This window comes from Narcine bancroftii, chromosome 2 (assembly GCF_036971445.1).
Source record: "Narcine bancroftii isolate sNarBan1 chromosome 2, sNarBan1.hap1, whole genome shotgun sequence".
Lineage (NCBI taxonomy): Eukaryota > Metazoa > Chordata > Chondrichthyes > Torpediniformes > Narcinidae > Narcine > Narcine bancroftii.
Window position 1 is genome coordinate 230,252,818 of NC_091470.1, and position 19,615 is coordinate 230,272,432.

The following is a 19,615-nucleotide window of genomic DNA, read 5'->3' on the forward strand; positions in this document are numbered from 1 at the left end:
TTTCCTCTGTCAAAGGGGGAGGTGATAAACTTCAATTGGGTTGACCAAAAAATATTTTTTTGAAATCTGGAAGCTTTAATCCTCTTAATTCATAATTCTAAGTTAATTTATCAATAGAGACTCAAAGGCCAACCTTTCCATAAACTTCCTGATGCATTTATTAAGGTTTTGGAAAAAAAATCTGTGGTATAGAAGCAGGCAAAGTTTGAAAAATATTGTACTCTAGGTAGCACAATCATTTTAATACAGTTAACCTTTCCAACCAAAGTTGTTGGGGAGGGTCATCCATTTATTAAGATAATCCTCAATTTTCCGAAGCAAAAGAAGATAATTCAACGTATAAATTCTGCAGGTTGTTATCTAACTTAATACCTAAATATTTAATCCCATTGAGCGGCCACTTAAATTGAGAATTTCTCATAATTACCAGCTGTAAGTAGCATAACTTCGCTCTTGTCTCAGTTGTCTCAATATAATGCCCAACTCTTCCAATTTAGACTGCAATTTTTGTAATGAGTTAACTGGTTCTGTTAGATAGATCAGAGCATCATCAAATACATTGATTTTATGTTCTTCCTGATTCTAAAACCTTTTATGACTGAATCTAGATTGATGGATTCTGCTAACAGTTCAATAGCCAGGAGACAAAGAGATGAAGGTAATGGACAACTTTGTCTTCTAGATCTGGACAGTGCGAATACTGATGAAATTTGACCATTAGTTATTACTTTAGCTTTAGGCTCAGAGTATCGAGCTCTAATCCAATTAATAAACGTTTATCCTAGTCTAAATTTTTCTAGCACTTTGAATAAAAAGTCCCACTCCAGGTTTTCTCCGCATCTCGAACCACTGCCACACTCATCTCTTGTTTGCGCCAGATGTGTAATACTGAGCAAACTGCATACATGGTCCACCAGTTGCATCCCTTTCACAAAGCCAAATTGTTTAGTGTTTATTAATTTAGGAAAATAAGTTGCCAATCTATTTGCCAAGGCTTTGGCAATAATCTTAAGGTTCATATTCATAAGTGATATGGGCCGATAAGACAATGGTTTCAATAGATCCCTATTTTTACCGTAACAACTGCGGTTGAAAAAGACTCCTGGAGAGTGTGGGTCACCACTGCCTAATCTAAATACCTCCATAAACAGAGGTGTTAATAAATATTTAAATTCTTTATAAAATTCCAGTGGAAATCCATCCTCTCCCAGGAATTTATTAATTTGCAAGGAGGCCAATGCTTCCCCTACCTCAAATTGAGTAAAGGGAGCATTTAACCCCTCCCTTTCTTCTAAATTCAAATTTGGAATATCCAAATGTGACAGGAAACACTCAATTTTATTCAAAACCCCTACATAAAACTGCTTATATCCTCCAGTTTGTAAGAGATCCTGTCTGAGTCTAGCTTAATTGCATTTATTGTTCTGGAGGTTTTTTTGTCTTTGTATATATTTGTTATTAGGATGCGATGTAATATGGTGATTTGTGTAATTCCTTACTTACCTTTTACATTCCATTTGAGCAATGTCTGGTTTGGTTTTTTAAAAAATGTAAAATGAATAAAAATATTTGAAAAAGAAAAAATTCCTGGGAGTCACCATCTCAAGGATCTTTCGTGGACTCAACACACTAATGTCATCCTGAAGAAAGCATGTCAGCACCTTTATTTCCTCAGGAGTTTGCTATGGTTTGGTGTGACATCAGAAACCTTGGCATAATTCTACAGATATTTAGTTGAATGTGTTGACCGGCTGCATCATGGGCTGGTATGGAAACACCAATACTTCTGAGCAGAAAGCCCTACAAAAGGCAGTGGGCACATTCCTGTACATCACAGGCAAAACCCTCCCCACTATCAAGAACATTGGCAGAGAACGCTGCCATGGGAGAACAGCAGCAATTGAAGATCCACATCACTCAGGACATGTTCTTTTCTTGCTGCTACCTACCATCAGGAAAGAGGTATAGGTGCCACAAGCATCGCACCACCAGATTCAGGAACAGCTGCTATCTCTCCACCATCAGACTCCTCAACAATAAAATCAAAGATTCATTCAAGGACTCTTAATTTGCACATTATTTATTACTGATTATTTTTTTTCCTGTTTTGCATAGTTTATTTACATTTCTCTCTTTTGTAAAGATATCTTTTGAGTACAGTTTTTTTTTGCACTAACAATAAGTAGAAATTCTGCCTGTTCTTGCAAGAAAATGAATCTCAGGGTGTGATGTTGTGTTTTTACTGACTATAAATCTGAACTTTGACTTTAGAACATCTGTTTCCCCACTGGAAATCATGAAAGCTTAAAGGACAAGAAATAATTTTTAAATAACTACATAGAATTTCAGAATTAGAATTTATTGTTGTGAACAAGTCATGAAATTTGTGGTTTTGCACAGCATCACAGTGCAAACCTTCATATAAACCCCCTTACAACAATAAATATAATGCACGAAAAGTAAGGCAGTGTCTGTGGTTTATTGATCATTCAGGAATCTGATGGCAGCAGGGAAAAAGCTATCCTTGTGCTGCTGAGTGCTCCTTTTCAGGCTCCTATACCTTCACCACCCTCCCCACACGATGGTAGCAGAGAGCATGGCCTGGGTGGTGGAAGTCCTTAAGGATAGCTGCTTTGAAAGACATCACCTCTTATAGGTGTCCTTGATACAGTGAAACCTGGTGCCAGTGGTGTCATAGGCTGAGTTAACAACCCTCTGGAGTTTTTTCTTGTCCTGAGCATTGGCACCTCCTTACCAGGCAGTGGTGCAACCAGCCAGAATCCTCTCCACGGTACACCTGGAGAAGTTTATGAGATTCTTTGGTGACATACCCAATTTCTTCAGACACCTCACAAAGTATAGCCATTGGAAAGCCTTCTTCACAATATGGTGACTCCAGAACAGATCCTCAAAAATGTGGTCACCCAGAAATTTGAAGTTCTTGACCCTCTCCGCTACTGAGCCCTCAATGAGGACTGGATCATGTTCTCCTGAAATCCACAATCATCTCCTTGGTTTTGCTAATGTTGAGTTGTTGATGTGACATCATTCAACGAGCTGATCTTTCTCCCTCCTGTACATTTCCTCATTGCCATTTGTGATTCTGCCAAATGTGGTGTCATTGGCAAATTTGGAGATAGCATTGAAACCATAGAACACTACAGCACAGAAAGCAGACCATTCAAGATCCAGTTGCAGATGAGGTGCAAGTGGCCCAGGGCTTGGAGCATCTTGACCAACATTGAGGGAATAATGATGCTGAAGGCTGAGCTGTAATCTGTGATAAGCAGTCTTCTGTGAGAGTTGCAGGTTTTGAGGTGTTCCAGAATTGAGTGGAGAGTCAATTGCTCCATCTGCTGTGGAGCAATTGTGACGATGGGAAAATTGCAGCGCAATTTAAAGCGACCTCCGTTTCAGTCAACAATTGAAAACAACATTTTTAAAAAAACTCCAAGTCTTACCCTCTGATGTTGTAGATGAAATGCAAAATTGATTTTAAAAAAGCAATTCAAAAAGAATGCCCTTCAGCAGTTTAGTGAAAAATATTAAAACAGTAATCCTATTGCTAACTTTACTATATGAAAGAAAATGCATTAAAAATCAGAATGATGTATCCTTTACATCAAGTGCAAAAACAATCTGATTCACATTGGTTTTTGGGAGAGAAGGATAAAGACCTAGTGGGAGAGAAATGAAGCACACCAGATTTCAGATTTGGTTGCTTTCTCTTTAAGCAGTCAGTTGACATCATAAATTTAAGTTGTAGCTTTCCAGAATATCCATTTTCCAGTTTAGAATACCATTTCGCAAAATGCTGATGGTGTGTACAGTTCACATCATTGCACATGAACGTGCTGCCAAAGAAAATGTAGACTTGTGAGCTAGTCCAGCAATGCATTTGACTAAAAATGCCGCAAACACCAAGAGGGATGGCAGATGGGGCGGCTGGGGGGTTGGGAAGAAGAGTTTCTTTGTCAATTCATTTCTCTGCCCTAGCCAGCGTCTGCTGCAATTCTACATTCTGCAAAGTGGCCAGATCTACGAGGCGAGGCCACCTTCCAAGTATGAACTGATTCGCCACATTAATCACAGCTACTTTTCCTCTCCTCACATATTCCTTGCAGCAAAGGGCTTGAACTGACAACTAGAAAGTGCTGGTTGATCATTTATTTTCTGACACTAAAGATAGCAACACTTACTTCACCCTGCGCCTTGAGCTAATTAAATACTCATTAGGACTGTATGGCTCAGCGGTAATGGGGAATTTGTTAAAAATATTCAAGATTATGCCTGTGTCCTTGATGATATGCAGACCACCAGAATTCAATGGAGAATAACTGAGTTTGCTCATTCCAAGACAAATTTGCATTTCATTTTGGTTGTTAGATTAAAAACAGATTGGAATGGAATCCATTTAATCAGTGGATTCAACAAGGCAATTGACAAGAATAGAAAGGAATAACTTTTCTTATTTTAATAAATGTATTCTGAGGGTTATGCATTTAATTTTTCCATAACCAACTCAATTTTGATGTTGACAGTGACTGAAGTTTGATACAAATTTTTAAAAAGCTGACACTTACATTTATATGGACCTATTTTTACTTTCAATCATTCTGCTCAAATAAACCATGAGTGCCCACTGTTTTACCAGAAGCAAAAAGCCTTTGTTATTCTTTTAATTTTAGACCAAGTGGCACAGAAGTGGTTGAATGGATCAAGCCCATTGCCACTGCAGCTTAATGTGTTATCTTGCAGTGATAGAAAAACAATTCTGATGTTGTTTAACTGATTGGGGCATCATCAAGAAGTATGAAGCATCATGTGTGTACAAGAAACAAATCCGTTTAGACCCATGGATCACATCAGATACTAAATTAAGCAGGCTCAGAGAATAAATCAAACAAAGACTGAAAGAGTCTTAAATTGATATAGCTCCTTTTGCATCCCTTTCAGACATTTCTACACTTAAGGCATTTTTTTTTTGCCATGTAGGACTCAGTTAATTTGCACACAGCTCACACCTTCAAATAGTTTTAGGAAAGTTAACCGAGCAATTATTGCTTCAGAAATAACATGCTGACTTCTTCTCTTCTAAAAGAGTAATTCAACACATTTTATAGCACCTAAAGCTGACCAGGTCTGCTTTAAGATTTCACACTGCAGACAAGGCAGTAGTTCCTCACAATGAAATGTTGTGCTAACATAGCATTTTGTCATCAAGTTTCCAAGGTGGGAATTGAAACCAAAAATCTTCAGACTCCAGGCAAGGCTTCCTCCCAGCTAAATCTTAGCTGACATTACTTAAGGAGCATAACGCAGTCAAAATAACAAGAGAAATGCCAATCATATGTGATGGCTTTCTTGAACAGCATGTTACTGAACCTACAAGGAAACATGGTATCTTGGATCTGGTGCTGCGAAATCAGATGGGTAGTAAAATTAGCGAATGTAGTTAGGGATCTTCTTGGAAAAAGTGATCACAGAATGATCAACTTTCTCATACAGACGGAGTGTGCAAGAGTTCGGCCTAAAACCAGTGTGTTACGCCTAAACAAGGGAAACTACAAAGGGATGAGGGGAGAGTAGAGTAGACTGAGAATGCACATTATATGGAGGGACAGTTGAGGAACAGGGGAAGACTTTCAAAAGGGATTTTTCACAGTGCTCATCAAAAGTATATTCCAATTAAAAGCAAGGACAGAGAGGGTGGGGACAGAGAGCCTTGAATAACTAAGGAAATAAAGGAAGGCATCAAACTAAAGGACTGTGCATATAAAGTCACCAAGAACAGTAGGAAACCAGAAGATTGTTTCTTCCTAAAGTTTTCCCAATGAACCACGAAGCGACCAATAAAGAGAGGGAAGGTTGACTATGAGAAAAGATTAGTACAAAGTGTAAAAACGGACAGCAAAAGTTTTTATTATTTAAAGTGCAAAAAGGTGGCTAAAGTGAAGAGAGAGAAAGGCACTTTGTTCCCATTGGTGAACCTGGGGACATAACCTCAAGATTCAAGGTAGAAGATTTGGGACAGAGATTAGGAGGAACTGCTTGCCCAGTTATTGGTGAATCTGTGGAATTCACTGCCCATTGAAGAGGCGGAGGCTACCTCAATAAATAAATTTAAGACATCTAAGCGGGTGTTTAGGAGCAGACTGATGATGGCGTCAGCCCGTGGCCCATCACCCTCCAAGTCAGGGCCACACCGGGCCGCTTCGGCCACACCGGGCCGCTTCGGCCACACCGGGCCGCTTCGGCCACACCGGGCCGCTTCGGCCACACCGGGCCGCTCTCTGTGACTCAAAATGCAGCAGAGCAATGGCTGTCTTCCCTATCCATAATCCCCCAGGCTGCTGGAACTGATCTGGGAACCACAGAGCGGTTCAAGTTGCCTGAGGGATTATGGGTAGGGAAGACTACATTCCCCTGACGTATTTTTATGATGGTGGCGCTATGGCACCAGTCGCCCCACCTCCGTCAGATTCAGAGGGCACTATGAGGTGCCTCAATATGAAGGCGACACAGGAACAGCCTTTTCCATCCACTCCTGTAGCCAGCCTTAAGGCGGAGGCCTGACATGAAATGGCCTTTTAATTAAGATGCCTGGCTGATTTTTGCTCATACATTGAGGAAGGGCTCAGGCCCAATACGTCAGTAATATATCTTTACCTCCCATAGATGCTACGAGACCAGCGAGTTCCACCAGCATTTCTGTGTTTTGCCTTCATATAGCATCAGTGTTAAACTCTGAAATTCAATCCATCGACTTCAATAGAATGAATTTCAAAAGGCAGAGTGACAACTTGAAGGAGCATTTATTGTGAACAAATGGGAAAGATAATTGTGCACTTGCCTTCATGGAGTGTTGAAAGAAAATAATTCGGGGGCTGTGGGGGCTAAGGATGACCTTCTTCACTGTTTTATGTTAAGTGCACAGACTACCAATGCCATTCCAAACTCTGCAGTGTCCTTGGTATTAAAAATGCTAAATTGCAGAATGTTTTCCTAACAAGGTCAAATATTGATACAAAAACAATTACTTAACAAAAGAATCGAAACATTTACAATGTGGCGCAGTCAGCACATCGCTATTTCAGTGCTAGCAACATGGGTTTGAATTAACCGTCGTCTGCAAAGAATTTGTAAGTGCTCCCTGTGTCTACATGGGTTTCCTCCCGGTGCTCTGGTTTCCTTCCACGTTCCAAAGACATATAGGGTTGTTTATTGCTCACATGCATGTAATTGGGTGACGTGGGCTTGTAAGCCAGAAAGCCTGTTACCGTGATGCATCTGTCAATTGAAAAATCAAACTCTTAAATCAAAAAAACACAGGGGCGCATCCCTAACTGCCCTCCAGAGATGACAGCAAGTCACCTTCATGAACCTGTGAAGGTATTCCCACAGCACTGTTGGGAAAGGAACTAGACCTATGAAGGGAGAATGATACATTTCCAAACGTGTACCTTGCAGGGAGGGGAGCCTACATGTGGTGGCATTCTCATGCACCAGCTGAACCTGGGTTTGGGTGGTTCAGTGTGAACAACCAAGATCAATCACCCGGCAAGCATGAGATGGAAACGTTGCTGCCAGAGTGAATTAGAGGTGGAGGGATTGCCATCTAGGACAAAAGGGACCTACTTGAATGGTACTGCACCTTGACTACAAAAGAGGACGAAGGCAGCAGACATATCAAGATGCCACCATTGCAGATTCTTTACCTAAAGACATCCTGAACCTAAATATTTGTCTCCATTCTTTCATGGAGAAGGTGAAATGCTGGGAGCCCCTGCATTACAGCACAAGCCGCAGTTCCTGACAGCACTCACCACCTGCTCAGAGGCCACTGGGTGTGGGGAAATAAATGCTAGCAATAATCAGATCCCATAAATGAAAAATATGTTTTCCAGAGTGTTAGAAGAGAAACAAGAGAATAACCTGTAGCAAGTTTATTTTACTAATTTAAACATACAGCATGGTAACATGCCCTTCTGGCCCAAGTGCAGCCCAATTATACCCAATTAACCTCTAACCACTGCATGTTTTGAATGGTGGGAGAAAGCCAGAGAACCTGGAGGATGCCATGCAGGTACAGGGAGAATATACAAACTCCTTACAGTCAGCATAGATTCAAACCTGGGTCGCTGACACTGCAAGAGCATTGCACTAACCACTACACTAACCATGCTGCCTGACTATAATCAAACAACATGCCCATTTTCCTTTGTTAAAAAAAATTGCTCCAAAACAAACAAGGATAGGATCAGGTTTTATTTTAAAAAATGCAAAGTGCTCCAATTGTTGTCCTGAAGGCTTGTTGGAATGTCCTAAGCTCTGCACACCATACACGATGCCATCTTCTAACTGCACAGCCTTTCCTTTGCACCTGGACTTAAACCTGGGCGGAAACCATGGTCAAGGCTCACAGGGGACACTGCACCCAATGTAATAGGCAGCTTCACAACACCCTCAGCACATCAGGCATAAATGATCAGTCTATGTTTCGGGTTGGGATTCTTGTTTTGGTTCAATACATTTGTGAAATTTTCACAATTGAACTTTTCAACAATACTGTCCCACCAAACCTGACAGTTAATTCAAAATAAATGATGCCCATCAAGAAATAGGACTGTTCATAATGCACAATATCCACATCACTAAAGCCACAATCTCTGCAATTCCAAGACAACAGATGATGCACAAGGCAGTAGCAAAATGGAAAGAAAAAAAAATGCAATTCTGAACAGCTGCTCCAGATATCAGCTGGTATTCAGAGAAGCACAACATGACATCAACCCAACTGAGAAGCTACAACTATTCAAGCTCTGCCAGCATTTCTTTTAAAGAATATTAAACAGCCGAACCATAAGTTAGCCAGTAAGAGCACAGCAAAACAACAGCAAGCTGTTAATCGTTGAAGTTTGAACAGGTGCACCGACACACAAAACAACCAGCATCACCTGTGGCTGCCTGCTCCCTCCACTTCCAGCTCGTGGCAATCTGGGCTCTGGGGTAGCGGCGTCCAGGTATTGCTACAAATTTAAATACAGGAATCGGGTTCACTAAACTTGTTCTGGAAGAAGTACACTTAATGCATTTCTCACAGGTTAAATACTTGCCACGCACCTTTGCCTCCATGATCTTCCTTGAAAATAAGCTCACCTTTGTTATCCAACTTTCATTGTTCTATTGTTTCCTAATTAAAATACTGTCATTAGAATCAGTGAAAAGGGATCTTCAAATTAATCCAATTCTACCGCTACTAGCTACCAATGATAAAACGTTCATGATTCATCATCTCAAGCATAACAGAAAGGCAGAGGCTTTGTGTGACAGCTTTACAAAGATCAGTATCAGAACAGAGCTCCACATTGGCATGCTAGCATAGTTTGATCTATACTTTCCATTTTCCATTGCATTTGATTATGTAACACGAAAGTCAATCATACCAGAAGTAAACTGTGGTAGATGCCAATATTGACAGCAGACACATCGAAGGGTAATCTAATCAAACTATGGGTATAGTAGCACTAAATTGTAGCCCCAACCCCATCTTCATATCAATGCCTGCTTTCTTCTGGCTCTCTCTTTTTTCCCCTCTGTCTCCTTTCACAGAGCCAAAATCAATTCTCACCTTTCTTTTTATCATATCCAATTAATACCTTTTGTTTGCTGGTCTGGACTCCTTCCCCTTTCTCTCCCAGTCTTTAATGAGACGCCTGCCTGCTTGTTGTTTACACCTTGAAGGAAGGCTCAGGCATGAAACATCATTAATATATCATCACCACCAATGGATGCAGCGAGACTAGCTGAGTTCTTCCAGCATTTACTGGGTGTTTTTCCATCAACTTTAACCATGCCACATGTAATCACAGCAAAGTGACAAAGATCATTCTGTTGCTCACATCATTGCATGAAAAGATAATGTCACAGGTAGAAAGACTGATGTTGAATTAGTAATTTGGTTAGGAACAAGCACTTCATCAAGGTAAAATATTAAATGCTCCTCTTTAACAAAGGAGTCCATCACTCAGAGTTCACTCAAGCAGTTCTAAAGCAATGCTGACAGCTGAATAAAACTTTAAGACAGTGGTTCTCAAACTTTTCTCCCCATTCACATACTACTTTAAGTAATCCCTCTATGATTAGCAAAGGATTACTTAAGGTGATAGGTGAGGAGAAAGATCAAGAACCACTGCTCTAGATCCAATTGTTACTGAAATATTTTGCTTGAGAAAAACTGTCATTGGCCCATTTCCTTTGGCGTTATGAAACAGCGCACATAACGAGTCAATGAGGGACGATTAAAACAGTGATTTTCAAACTTTTTCTTTCCACTCACCTACCACCTTAAGCAATCCCTTACTAATCACAGAGCACCTGTGGCATAGGAATTACTTATGGTGGTAAGTAAGTGGAAAGGAAGTTTGAAAACCACTGCTTAAAACAGAGGAAATTGAATCAAGCATACATTACTTGAAAAGATGTACAAACAATAAAAATATTACTAATAATTTGCATTAATGCAGCTCTTTTACAATTTAAAATCATCCCATCACCAGTTGAGATCCAACATCAGCTACAGGAATGGTGAATTATACCTGAGTATAGAAGTTGGTCAGAAGATATTTTTTTTAAACATGGAACAAATAGTTCAAACACTAATCCTTCAGACAAGGCTGATGGGAGAAATATTCTTGCAATTGGCTCTAGTAGTTCCTTTTTGCCATCATATTGTGCACTCATCTGATTTTTGAGAATTGTTGTTGTTCCATTTCAACTCACTTCACACACCGTAGCTGTGTAAACTTGCTGTTCACATCAATAATAAGATTATATAAGGACTGAGATTGTATAAATGAGACTTGTCTTTTCTTTTAAAATAAATAGCCTGATTGATAGATAGATGAATAAATAGATCAGATGAGACCCAAGATATAGGAGCAGAAGTAGGCTATTCAGCCTATTGAGTCCACTTTGCCATTTCATCATGAACGAATCCATTCTCCCACAGTCTTACACCCACAACCTTTGATATCCTGGCTATCAGATACCCATCAATCTCTGTCTTAAATACGCACAATAGCTTGGCCTCCAGTCACACATGGTAGCAAATTGCAGAGGTTCACGACCTCTGGCTCAATAAATTCATCTGTATCTCCCTTTTAAATGGGTGCTTTTCCATCCTAAAAAAGTTGTGCCTTCTTGTCCCGGACTCTCCCACCACGTGAAACAACTTTGCCATATCGACTCAGCCCAGGGCTTTCGGCATTTGAAATGCTGCCATGAGGTCCCCCCTCATTCTTCTAAACTCCAACAAGTACAGTCCAGGAGCTTCATGTGCTAATCCCTGGATTGCAGGAATCATTCTTGTGAATCTTCTCTGAACCCTCTCCCATGCCAGCACATTTTTTCTTAAAATAAGCCCAAATCTGCACCCCATACTCCAAGTGAGGCCTAACCAGTGCCTTATAAAGCCTCAACATCACATCCCTGCTCATATATATTCAATTTTCTAAGTATGGATATCAAAGAAGACAACAATATCTTGAATAACAAAAGGGGCAAAGAATAATTAATTCTAGTCAAAAGAATTAGGTTAATATTATGTCTCAAACACTTTGGAGTATTTCACACAATGAAGAGCATAGGCTGTTACGCACACACACCTAGACAATGCACTGGGAAATCTCCATGTGTCTTTATGGGAACTTTAATGTGCACCTGGACTAATAATACATGTGAAGGACACATCTCTGGCACAGCAGCACTCCTCAATTCTGCATGGAACTATCACTTAAGATAAGAAAACACAAGCAGTATCATTTGAAACATATGGGGTGGAGGTTAATTGGGCAGCAGAAGTGCCTGTTACCGTGCTGTATGCTTAATTTTTTTCCCCAAAAAATTAAGTATTATATGGCCTACAGAACCAAGCCTCCAACGCAGGTCTCCACCTCACCCCTAGCGGCCTACAGGACTGACCCTGTTGGGAACTCTCACCATGGCTCCAGTAGCCTACAAGACCGAGTCTCTGACACAACACTCACCTTGCCCCTAACCTCAACCCACCAGACTTCTCCAATCCTCCCCTTCCTCCCTTGGATCCTTCCTACCCTGATCTTGACCTCCCCCATGCTCACCTCAAAGACCCTCCATCCCAGTGACATACCCCCTCCAATCCCTGCCTCGTTGTTACATCCCCTCTGACCTTCCCCTTTCGGAGATTGGACGTTCTGTGGAGAGCTCACCTCAAAGGGTTCTGCACATGCCATAATGCCAAACTCCTCTTCCATTGGCTCTGTCTCCATGCTTACTTCTTCCACTCGCCTTCTTCATCCCTCACCAAAGACCCCTAATCCTGCCTTAAACCACCTTCCTCCTCCTGTTCCAATCTTCTACCTACTATGGACTGTTATATTTGCAACTGCTGCAAGACATCAACCCTCTCAACCCTCACTCATTTCAACTCTCCCTCTCAGAATGCCCTGCCCTCCCCTCTCTCCACCATAATCCCAACATCAAACCCGCAGACAAGGTCTGGGGCACATCTATCTGGCCAAAGACAGTCGAAAACTCTCAGACACCTCCTCTGACTTACCCCTCCAAGAGGACCCCAACAAAACTCATCAAACCATTTTGTAATGCACCATCTCTGAACTCATCACTTCCAGTCTCCCTGCCACGGCCTCCAACCTTCTTGCTTCCCAACCCTGCACCACCCGTTTCTACCCAAAAACCATAAACCCAATCGCCCTAGTAGACTGACAGTTTCTGCATGCTCCTGCTCTACCGAACTGGTAACCACTTGCCTCAACTCAGTTTTGGTCCTGTCCCCCACCCCCACACCCCCCCCCCCACTCTCCCCAGGTCCAGCCCCTCCCCACCTACATCTGGGATACTCAACACGTCATCCATCACTTCAACAACTTCCAGTTCCCAGAACTCAGCCACCTCAGCTTCACAATGGACATCCAGTCCCTATACACCTCCATTCCCCATACTGAAGGCCTCAAATCCTTCATTTCTTACTAAAGTGCAGCCCAAACCAGTTCCCCTCCACCACCACCCTCCTCTGGCTGGCAGAACTTGTCCTCACCCCCAATAACTTCTCCTTTAGCTTTATCCAAGTCAAAGGGGTACCCATTTGTAATTGGGTGACGTGACAAAAAGATACATGCCTTTTCATTGGCTATGCAAGCCGACAGAGGGAAAGCCCTTCAAATCTTCCTCTGCTTCTTTGACAACTATATTGGTGCTGCCTCAGGCACCCATGATGAGCTAGACTTTAACCAGTTTGCTGAAAACTTCCACTCCAATCTCAAATTTACTTTGTCAATCTCCTAGCAAAACTCCCTTCTTTCTCAATATCGGTCTTCATCTCAGGAGACAAACTCTTGACAGGCATCTTCTACAAACCCACCAGCTCCCTCGACTACATCTCTTCATCCTGTCCCCATAAGGATTTGATTCCTTTCTCATAATTCATCCATCTCCGTCGCACCTGTTCCCACGACAAGTTCTTCCATGCCAGATCACTTGAGATGTCCCCCTTCAAAGAAACGTGGCTTCCCCTCAACCACCAAATCGGCCCTCATCCACACATCTGTGCTGGGCCCCTCCGCTCCCATGCACAAGGACAGGATTCCCCATGCTCACCTACCTTTCCACTAGCCTCCACATCCAACATAGCATCCTACGCTATTTCCGCAACCTACTACATGATCCCACCATCAGACACATCTTCCCCTCTTCTCTTCACCTTCCACAGGGGACTGCTCCCTCCATGATTCCTTTGTCCACTCCCCCCCCTTCCCACTTGGCACCTACCCCTGTGACCACAGGAGATGATCAACTTGCACCCACATCTCCTTCCTCATTACCATTCAGGGCCCCAAACAATCCTTCCATGTGAAGCAAGACTTCACTTGTGAATCTGCATGGGTCATTTACTGCAGATAACCTCAGTGCTCCTGTTATGGTCTTCTCTACATTGGAGAGACTGGACGCAGACTGGGAGATCGCTTTGTTAAGCACCTTTACTCTGTCCACTGCCCTGGAGTGGATCTCCCAGTGACAACCCATTTCAATTCCATGCCCCATTCCAACATATCTGTTCATGGTATCATACACTGTCAGACAGAGATCACCACAAATTGGAGGAACACCATCTGATAGTCCAACTGGGTACCTTCCAACCGGATGGCATTAATATTAGCCTCTGCAGTTTCTAGATTTTATATTTGGACATACAGCAGGGTGAACAGATCATGTCAGCCCATGAGCCCGTTCCTCCCAATTAACCTCATTTTACCTCCAACCCCCAGTATGTTTTGAATGAAGGGAGAAAAACAGAGCACCCAGGAAAAACCTACACAGACAGGGGGAGAATGTACAAACTCCTTACTGACAGCGTGGGATTCAAATCCCGGTCTGGATCGCTGGCACTGTATCAGCATTGTCCTAACTGCCACACAAACTGTTTCTGTTAGAAACCCCTTCCACTCCATCTTTCCTTTCCTCTAGCTCTCTCTCTCTCTCTCTCCTTCCTTCTCCTGGTCTCCTCCAGCTCTGCATTCACAGAGCCACCCCCTCCCCCCCCCCCACCCCATCAATTCTCACCTTTCTTCTTCTGTCCTATCCATGTCCAATTATCACCCTTCGCCTGCAGGCTTGTTGTTCCTGTCCCAGCCTTCCTTTCCCTCCTCCTCCTCAGCCTTTTTTAATTCAGGCGCCTACCTGCTGTTTACTCACACCTTGAAAAAGGACTCAGGCCTGAAATGTTGGTTATTTATCTTTACCTCTTTTGGATGCTGCGAGATCTGCCAAGTCCCTCAAGCATTTCTGTGTTTTTAACTATCATATTACATCTGCTGGCAGTCTGCTTACAACTAATGAATACAGGACTGCATTACTAATGCCTAGATCTATACTGTGGCAGCTGTCTGGTGCTTCTTACAAGCCTGACCCATTTAACTGGCTCAATTCACATTAAATTAAAGAGATCTGTGAACATCATCTGGCCACTGAAGCTCAGTCACCAACCAGTAAACAGCTCACCATTGTTCCATTGTAACTTTGCAGATCAATTGGTATATCTGCAATCATTTGAAATGAAGACCATAAACAGAAGGAGTGGAACCTTTCCTTTCAAGTTACCCAACCACCCACATCTTTAGTGAACCTCCAACTATCTGGCACCAACTTGTTCAGTTATCCTAATGATTCACGAGTCTGGCTCACTCATTAGCTTGGAATGCAAGCCAAGGTTCAGAGAGGGAGCTGGGGTTGTGGTCAGGGTGGGTGGAGTGCTTGCACATTTCCTGCTCCCTTTAAACTCTCCAGTTTCACTGGGAGATGTCACACCATTGTGCAAGGTGTTATCAAAACATGTCCTTTGAGTCATTAGAATAACATCCATCAGTCCAGCACCAAAGATCAGAGCAAAGGAAGATGTAGCATTCCATCAAATGTTTTAGGCCTGAGTGGGAACCAAAATGTGGCAACTACACAAGAAGCTGCCTCAACAAGTCCACCATCACCCAGGCCACAGTTTCTTCTCCCTGCAACCCTCAGAGAAGTCCAGTACCTCTGAAATGGAAGATTTAGACTAGCTTATGAAAGAAGGGGTGCAGTTGCATCAGAAGACAATCTCAATTCCACTAAGGGGCCCAGGACGCAGTTGATTAGGAAGACATTATCTAAATTTACACTATGGGGCCCAGGGATGCATATGAATCAGTAGACATTACCCAACTTCCACCATGAGGCCAAGAGAAGATGCAGTTGTCTTTTGTCGGTCGCAGACTGTCAGGAGACCTTGAAGATAATTAAATCATTTGTTCAAAGAGATAAGATCTGAAGTAAACAACCTTTGGGTAATATAAACCATGGTCCCACTGCTGAAGTTTGAGACTCTCCAAGAGGTGGCAACATCTCTCAGCAAGAAGAACTACAAGATTCCAAACCGACGTCCCGGTCCGGGGAGGTGAAGAAGCTGCTACCGGCGCCCAGACAACTTACTACAAGTGTGCAGTCGTCACCTAGCTTTGGCAGTTGGGACCAGTACAGGCATTGATAAGTATAATTGGGAAGGGCTTGCATATTGTAGTGTGAATTCAGCTTTAGATTTAATAATAAAGACTTGTATAAACTGAACTGCTCTCGGTGTGTGTGTCTATTTTCTTTCGGTAGCTTGAACACTGTGACCAATCTAAAACAAAGTGAGAGGTACAAGTTTACCCAAGACAATTGGCGTAGTCAGCAGGATTGGTCTCAAGATGTTTCGCCGAAAGAAGGAGATGTGAGCCCTGAACAGTTCTTGATTCCGGGATGGACTTCCAAAGACGATAGGTTTGGCATGTTGGCCAATACCCTGTCTTTGTTGGGACCGCCCCTCAGTTGGGACGAGAAGTTAGATCCATCAAGTGCGCCTCTGGGAAAGCGGGTTGCCACTCTCCTTCGAGAAAGTAAATTTCCTGTTAAAAAGGGGATGCTGACGGATGGTTTTTGGCTGCTGGCCACAGCCTTACGCCACTCTGTTCAGCGTAAGAGAGAGCAACTAGAGGAGGAGGTAGATGCCCTGCGACAACACTGTTCCATAACGAGTGAGATTGTTTGCACCAGTCAGGACCGAGCCAAAGAATGGGAGGATAAGCATGTCCAAATGATCTGCCGTAATTAAACTCCGGCAGCAGCTCTGTGCAGATAAAGAAAGGCATGGAGTAGAACCCAATCCACATCGTATTCATGCCATGATAAGGAATGGCGACGATGCTGATGTAATTGATGAATGGGATGGGAATATCTGGAAAGATGACCATGGTAATAATGCAGATACTCCTCAGCATTTGCCTAACATACTGCCCTCTCTACCTGCCGTTCACGCCCGCCCCATAAGGCGGCAGACTTCCCAAACAGACGAAAGGGGGGATGATGCAAGGGAAGAGATTGAAGGGATAGATACCCCGATCTCCCAAGAGGACCCAGGGGAAAATACCCGAACCCCTGCTTATGCTCAATGGCCCACCCCCTCGACAGGATGGCCTAGGCCTTGTCCCGTCCACTGGGCAAAGGACCCTATGGGCCAAAGTGGGAGCAGAGGTCAAGAGCAGTTAATGATACGTGACTTCTCAATAAAAGAGATGGCTGCTATTGGAGATCGATATAGGCAAAAGGCAGGAGAAACTCTGGCAGCCTGACTCCTGCGTGTTTGGGAGCAAGGAGGGGGTAATGTATATTTAACCTCTGAGGAATTGTTGGGATTAGGAACATTGACTACTGATATCCTGGTCACAACTGAGCTGCGGGATAGAGGAAGAGAGGTGGATTATTTACTTGCCACTCTAGGGGATGCCCTGCTACGAGTATACCCATCACCAGTAGATTGGGATTTACATTTACAGAACAATTGGGGCACCCCAGAGGAGGGTATAGCAGTAATTCGTCAGCAGGCCCTGGCCTCTGCCTTGTATGCAGGGCGTTTGAGGCTGTGGGTACATGGGGGAGCCCTGATGGAGATATTCACAACCGGAATGCATACCAGATTGGTTCGTTCTGTCCAACCCACTGTATGGGGACTGGTTCTGTCCGTAACTAGTCCGTTAATTGGGCACCCTGTGTCTGAGGCGGTGCACGCCTTATCTGGGCTTAGAGAATTAGAGTTGGGAAGTAAAATCCACTCACGTACAACCCAGGTTAAATCAGACAAGCAGGATGAAAAGAGAGGGGCTGGTGCTAATAACAGACCGACCTTTTTCTAACCTTGTTAAAGTTAGGCGTACCTAAAAGTGATATTGATGGAAAACCTACTGTAGTCCTTTATGCCCCTTATAAGAGGAAGGCAGGGGAACATCTTCCCCAGCTGTCGAGTCCTCCTGGCCCAGCTGTGCCTTCTGCTCCCACTGCTGCTCCCACTGAGCCAGCTTCTCTTGCTCCAGTTACCCGTGATGGGATACAACAAATGGTTAAAAAGGCTCTTGTGGATGATAGTGGCACATGGGCCTGGAAGCCCTCGAACCCTACTAAAGCATGAGGGTGTGGGCAGGGACCCCGTATCTACTCCATTGAGATACGGCGGATAAACGGGGACCCACGGACCTACATACCGTTAACAATCCATTGGGGTGGGGGTAATGACCGCCAATATTTGGCCTTGGTCGATACCAGTGCGGAGCACTCGGTTATTCTGGGTAACCCTGACCTCTGGACTGGACTGACCTTTCGAATAGAGGGGATGGGAGGAGCGATCACCCTGGCAAAGGAAATAAAAGTCCGAGCCATGGTAGGTGATGGCCCTTCCCCTATATGGTTACATGCCCTGGTGGCTGCCACTGACGAGTATATCCTGGGTATTAATATGTTGGCCGGTACAGCCCTTAATACTAGCCAAGGGGGATTTGCATTTGGAATTCGGACCATTACTAAAAGATTAGTGGTGGGTCGGGCTAAGTGGGATCCTGTGATGGTGCCACCCCCCCATGAAACCAGTGTGCATTCCACAATATTGTCTCACTGGAGGGCAAGAAGAGATAACTGCCACCATCGATGCTTTGCAAGAAGGGGTAGTGAGGCCCGCAACGTCGCCCTTTAATAGCCCTGTTTGGCCAGTCCAGAAGCCGGATGGCTCCTGGAGAATGACAGTTGGCTATCGTTTTTTGAACAAACATGCCCCACCACTTGCTTCGGCAGTTCCGGACATTGTTACCCTTATTGAAAACATTGCTACTGGGAACTCAGGAACATGGTATGCTGTCATTGATCTCGCTAACACCTTCTTCAGTATTCTTATAGCTGAGGTCTCACACGATCAGTTCGCTTTTACCTGGAAAGGGCGTCAGTATACCTTCACCTGCCTCCCTCAGGGCTATGTACACTCTCCCACTATTTGCCACAGCCTAATTGCTCGTGATTTGGAAACGGTGACAGTATTGCCTTCCCTCTCAATTCACCATTATATTGATGATGTGATGATCCAAGGGGCCACGGAAGAGATGGTACAGGAAGGTATGGAGTGTCCAAGATACCCTGATGCAAAGAGGGTGGGCCATTAACCCCACCAAGGTAAAGGGCCTGTCCCAGACAGTTATCTTCCTTGGAATTCAGTGGCATGCTGGAGAACAGGTCGTTCCCGATAAAGTTCGCAATAAGATCGCAGTCTTGGGCACTCTTACTAACAAAAAAAGAGATCCAGCGCTTCATGGGGTTATTGGGATATTGGCGACGCCATATTCCACACTTGGCATTGCTTTTACTTCCTCCATATAATGTTACCCAAAAGAAAATAGACTTTGTATGGGGTGACGATCAGGAAAGGGCGTTCTCTGCCCTTACGCTCTTTCAAAAGGATCAAAGTGTCCTCATTCTGGCTGAAAGCAGTGTGGCATCCCCCACCCCAAATATTTTCCAAAAATAATGTCAAATTTGCATTTGGCCAAAGATTTTTCAAGATCCACTGGAACCACCGTCTCAACGAAGAGCCTGCAGCCCCCGGGAGGGCACAGCACATGCAAGTAAAAGCATTGTTTTCTTTTCACTTCACTGTAACAAGTAAACAGGATTTGAAGTAGTCAAAGTTTCAGTGATTAAGAAGCACAACATTAAAGTGAGACAAATTCCT

The 19,615-nt window shown here is 43.4% G+C and overlaps 1 protein-coding gene across 1 annotated transcript in view; it reads right to left on the reverse strand.

Moving 5' to 3' along the window:
- Positions 1–19,615, reverse strand: part of tmem65 (transmembrane protein 65) — a 53,468-nt gene that overhangs the window by 22,611 nt on the left and 11,242 nt on the right. The window contains exon 2 of the mRNA XM_069920513.1: positions 8,958–9,029. Within this exon, the coding sequence (XP_069776614.1) occupies positions 8,958–9,029 (72 nt within the window). The remainder of the gene's footprint in view (positions 1–8,957; positions 9,030–19,615) is intronic.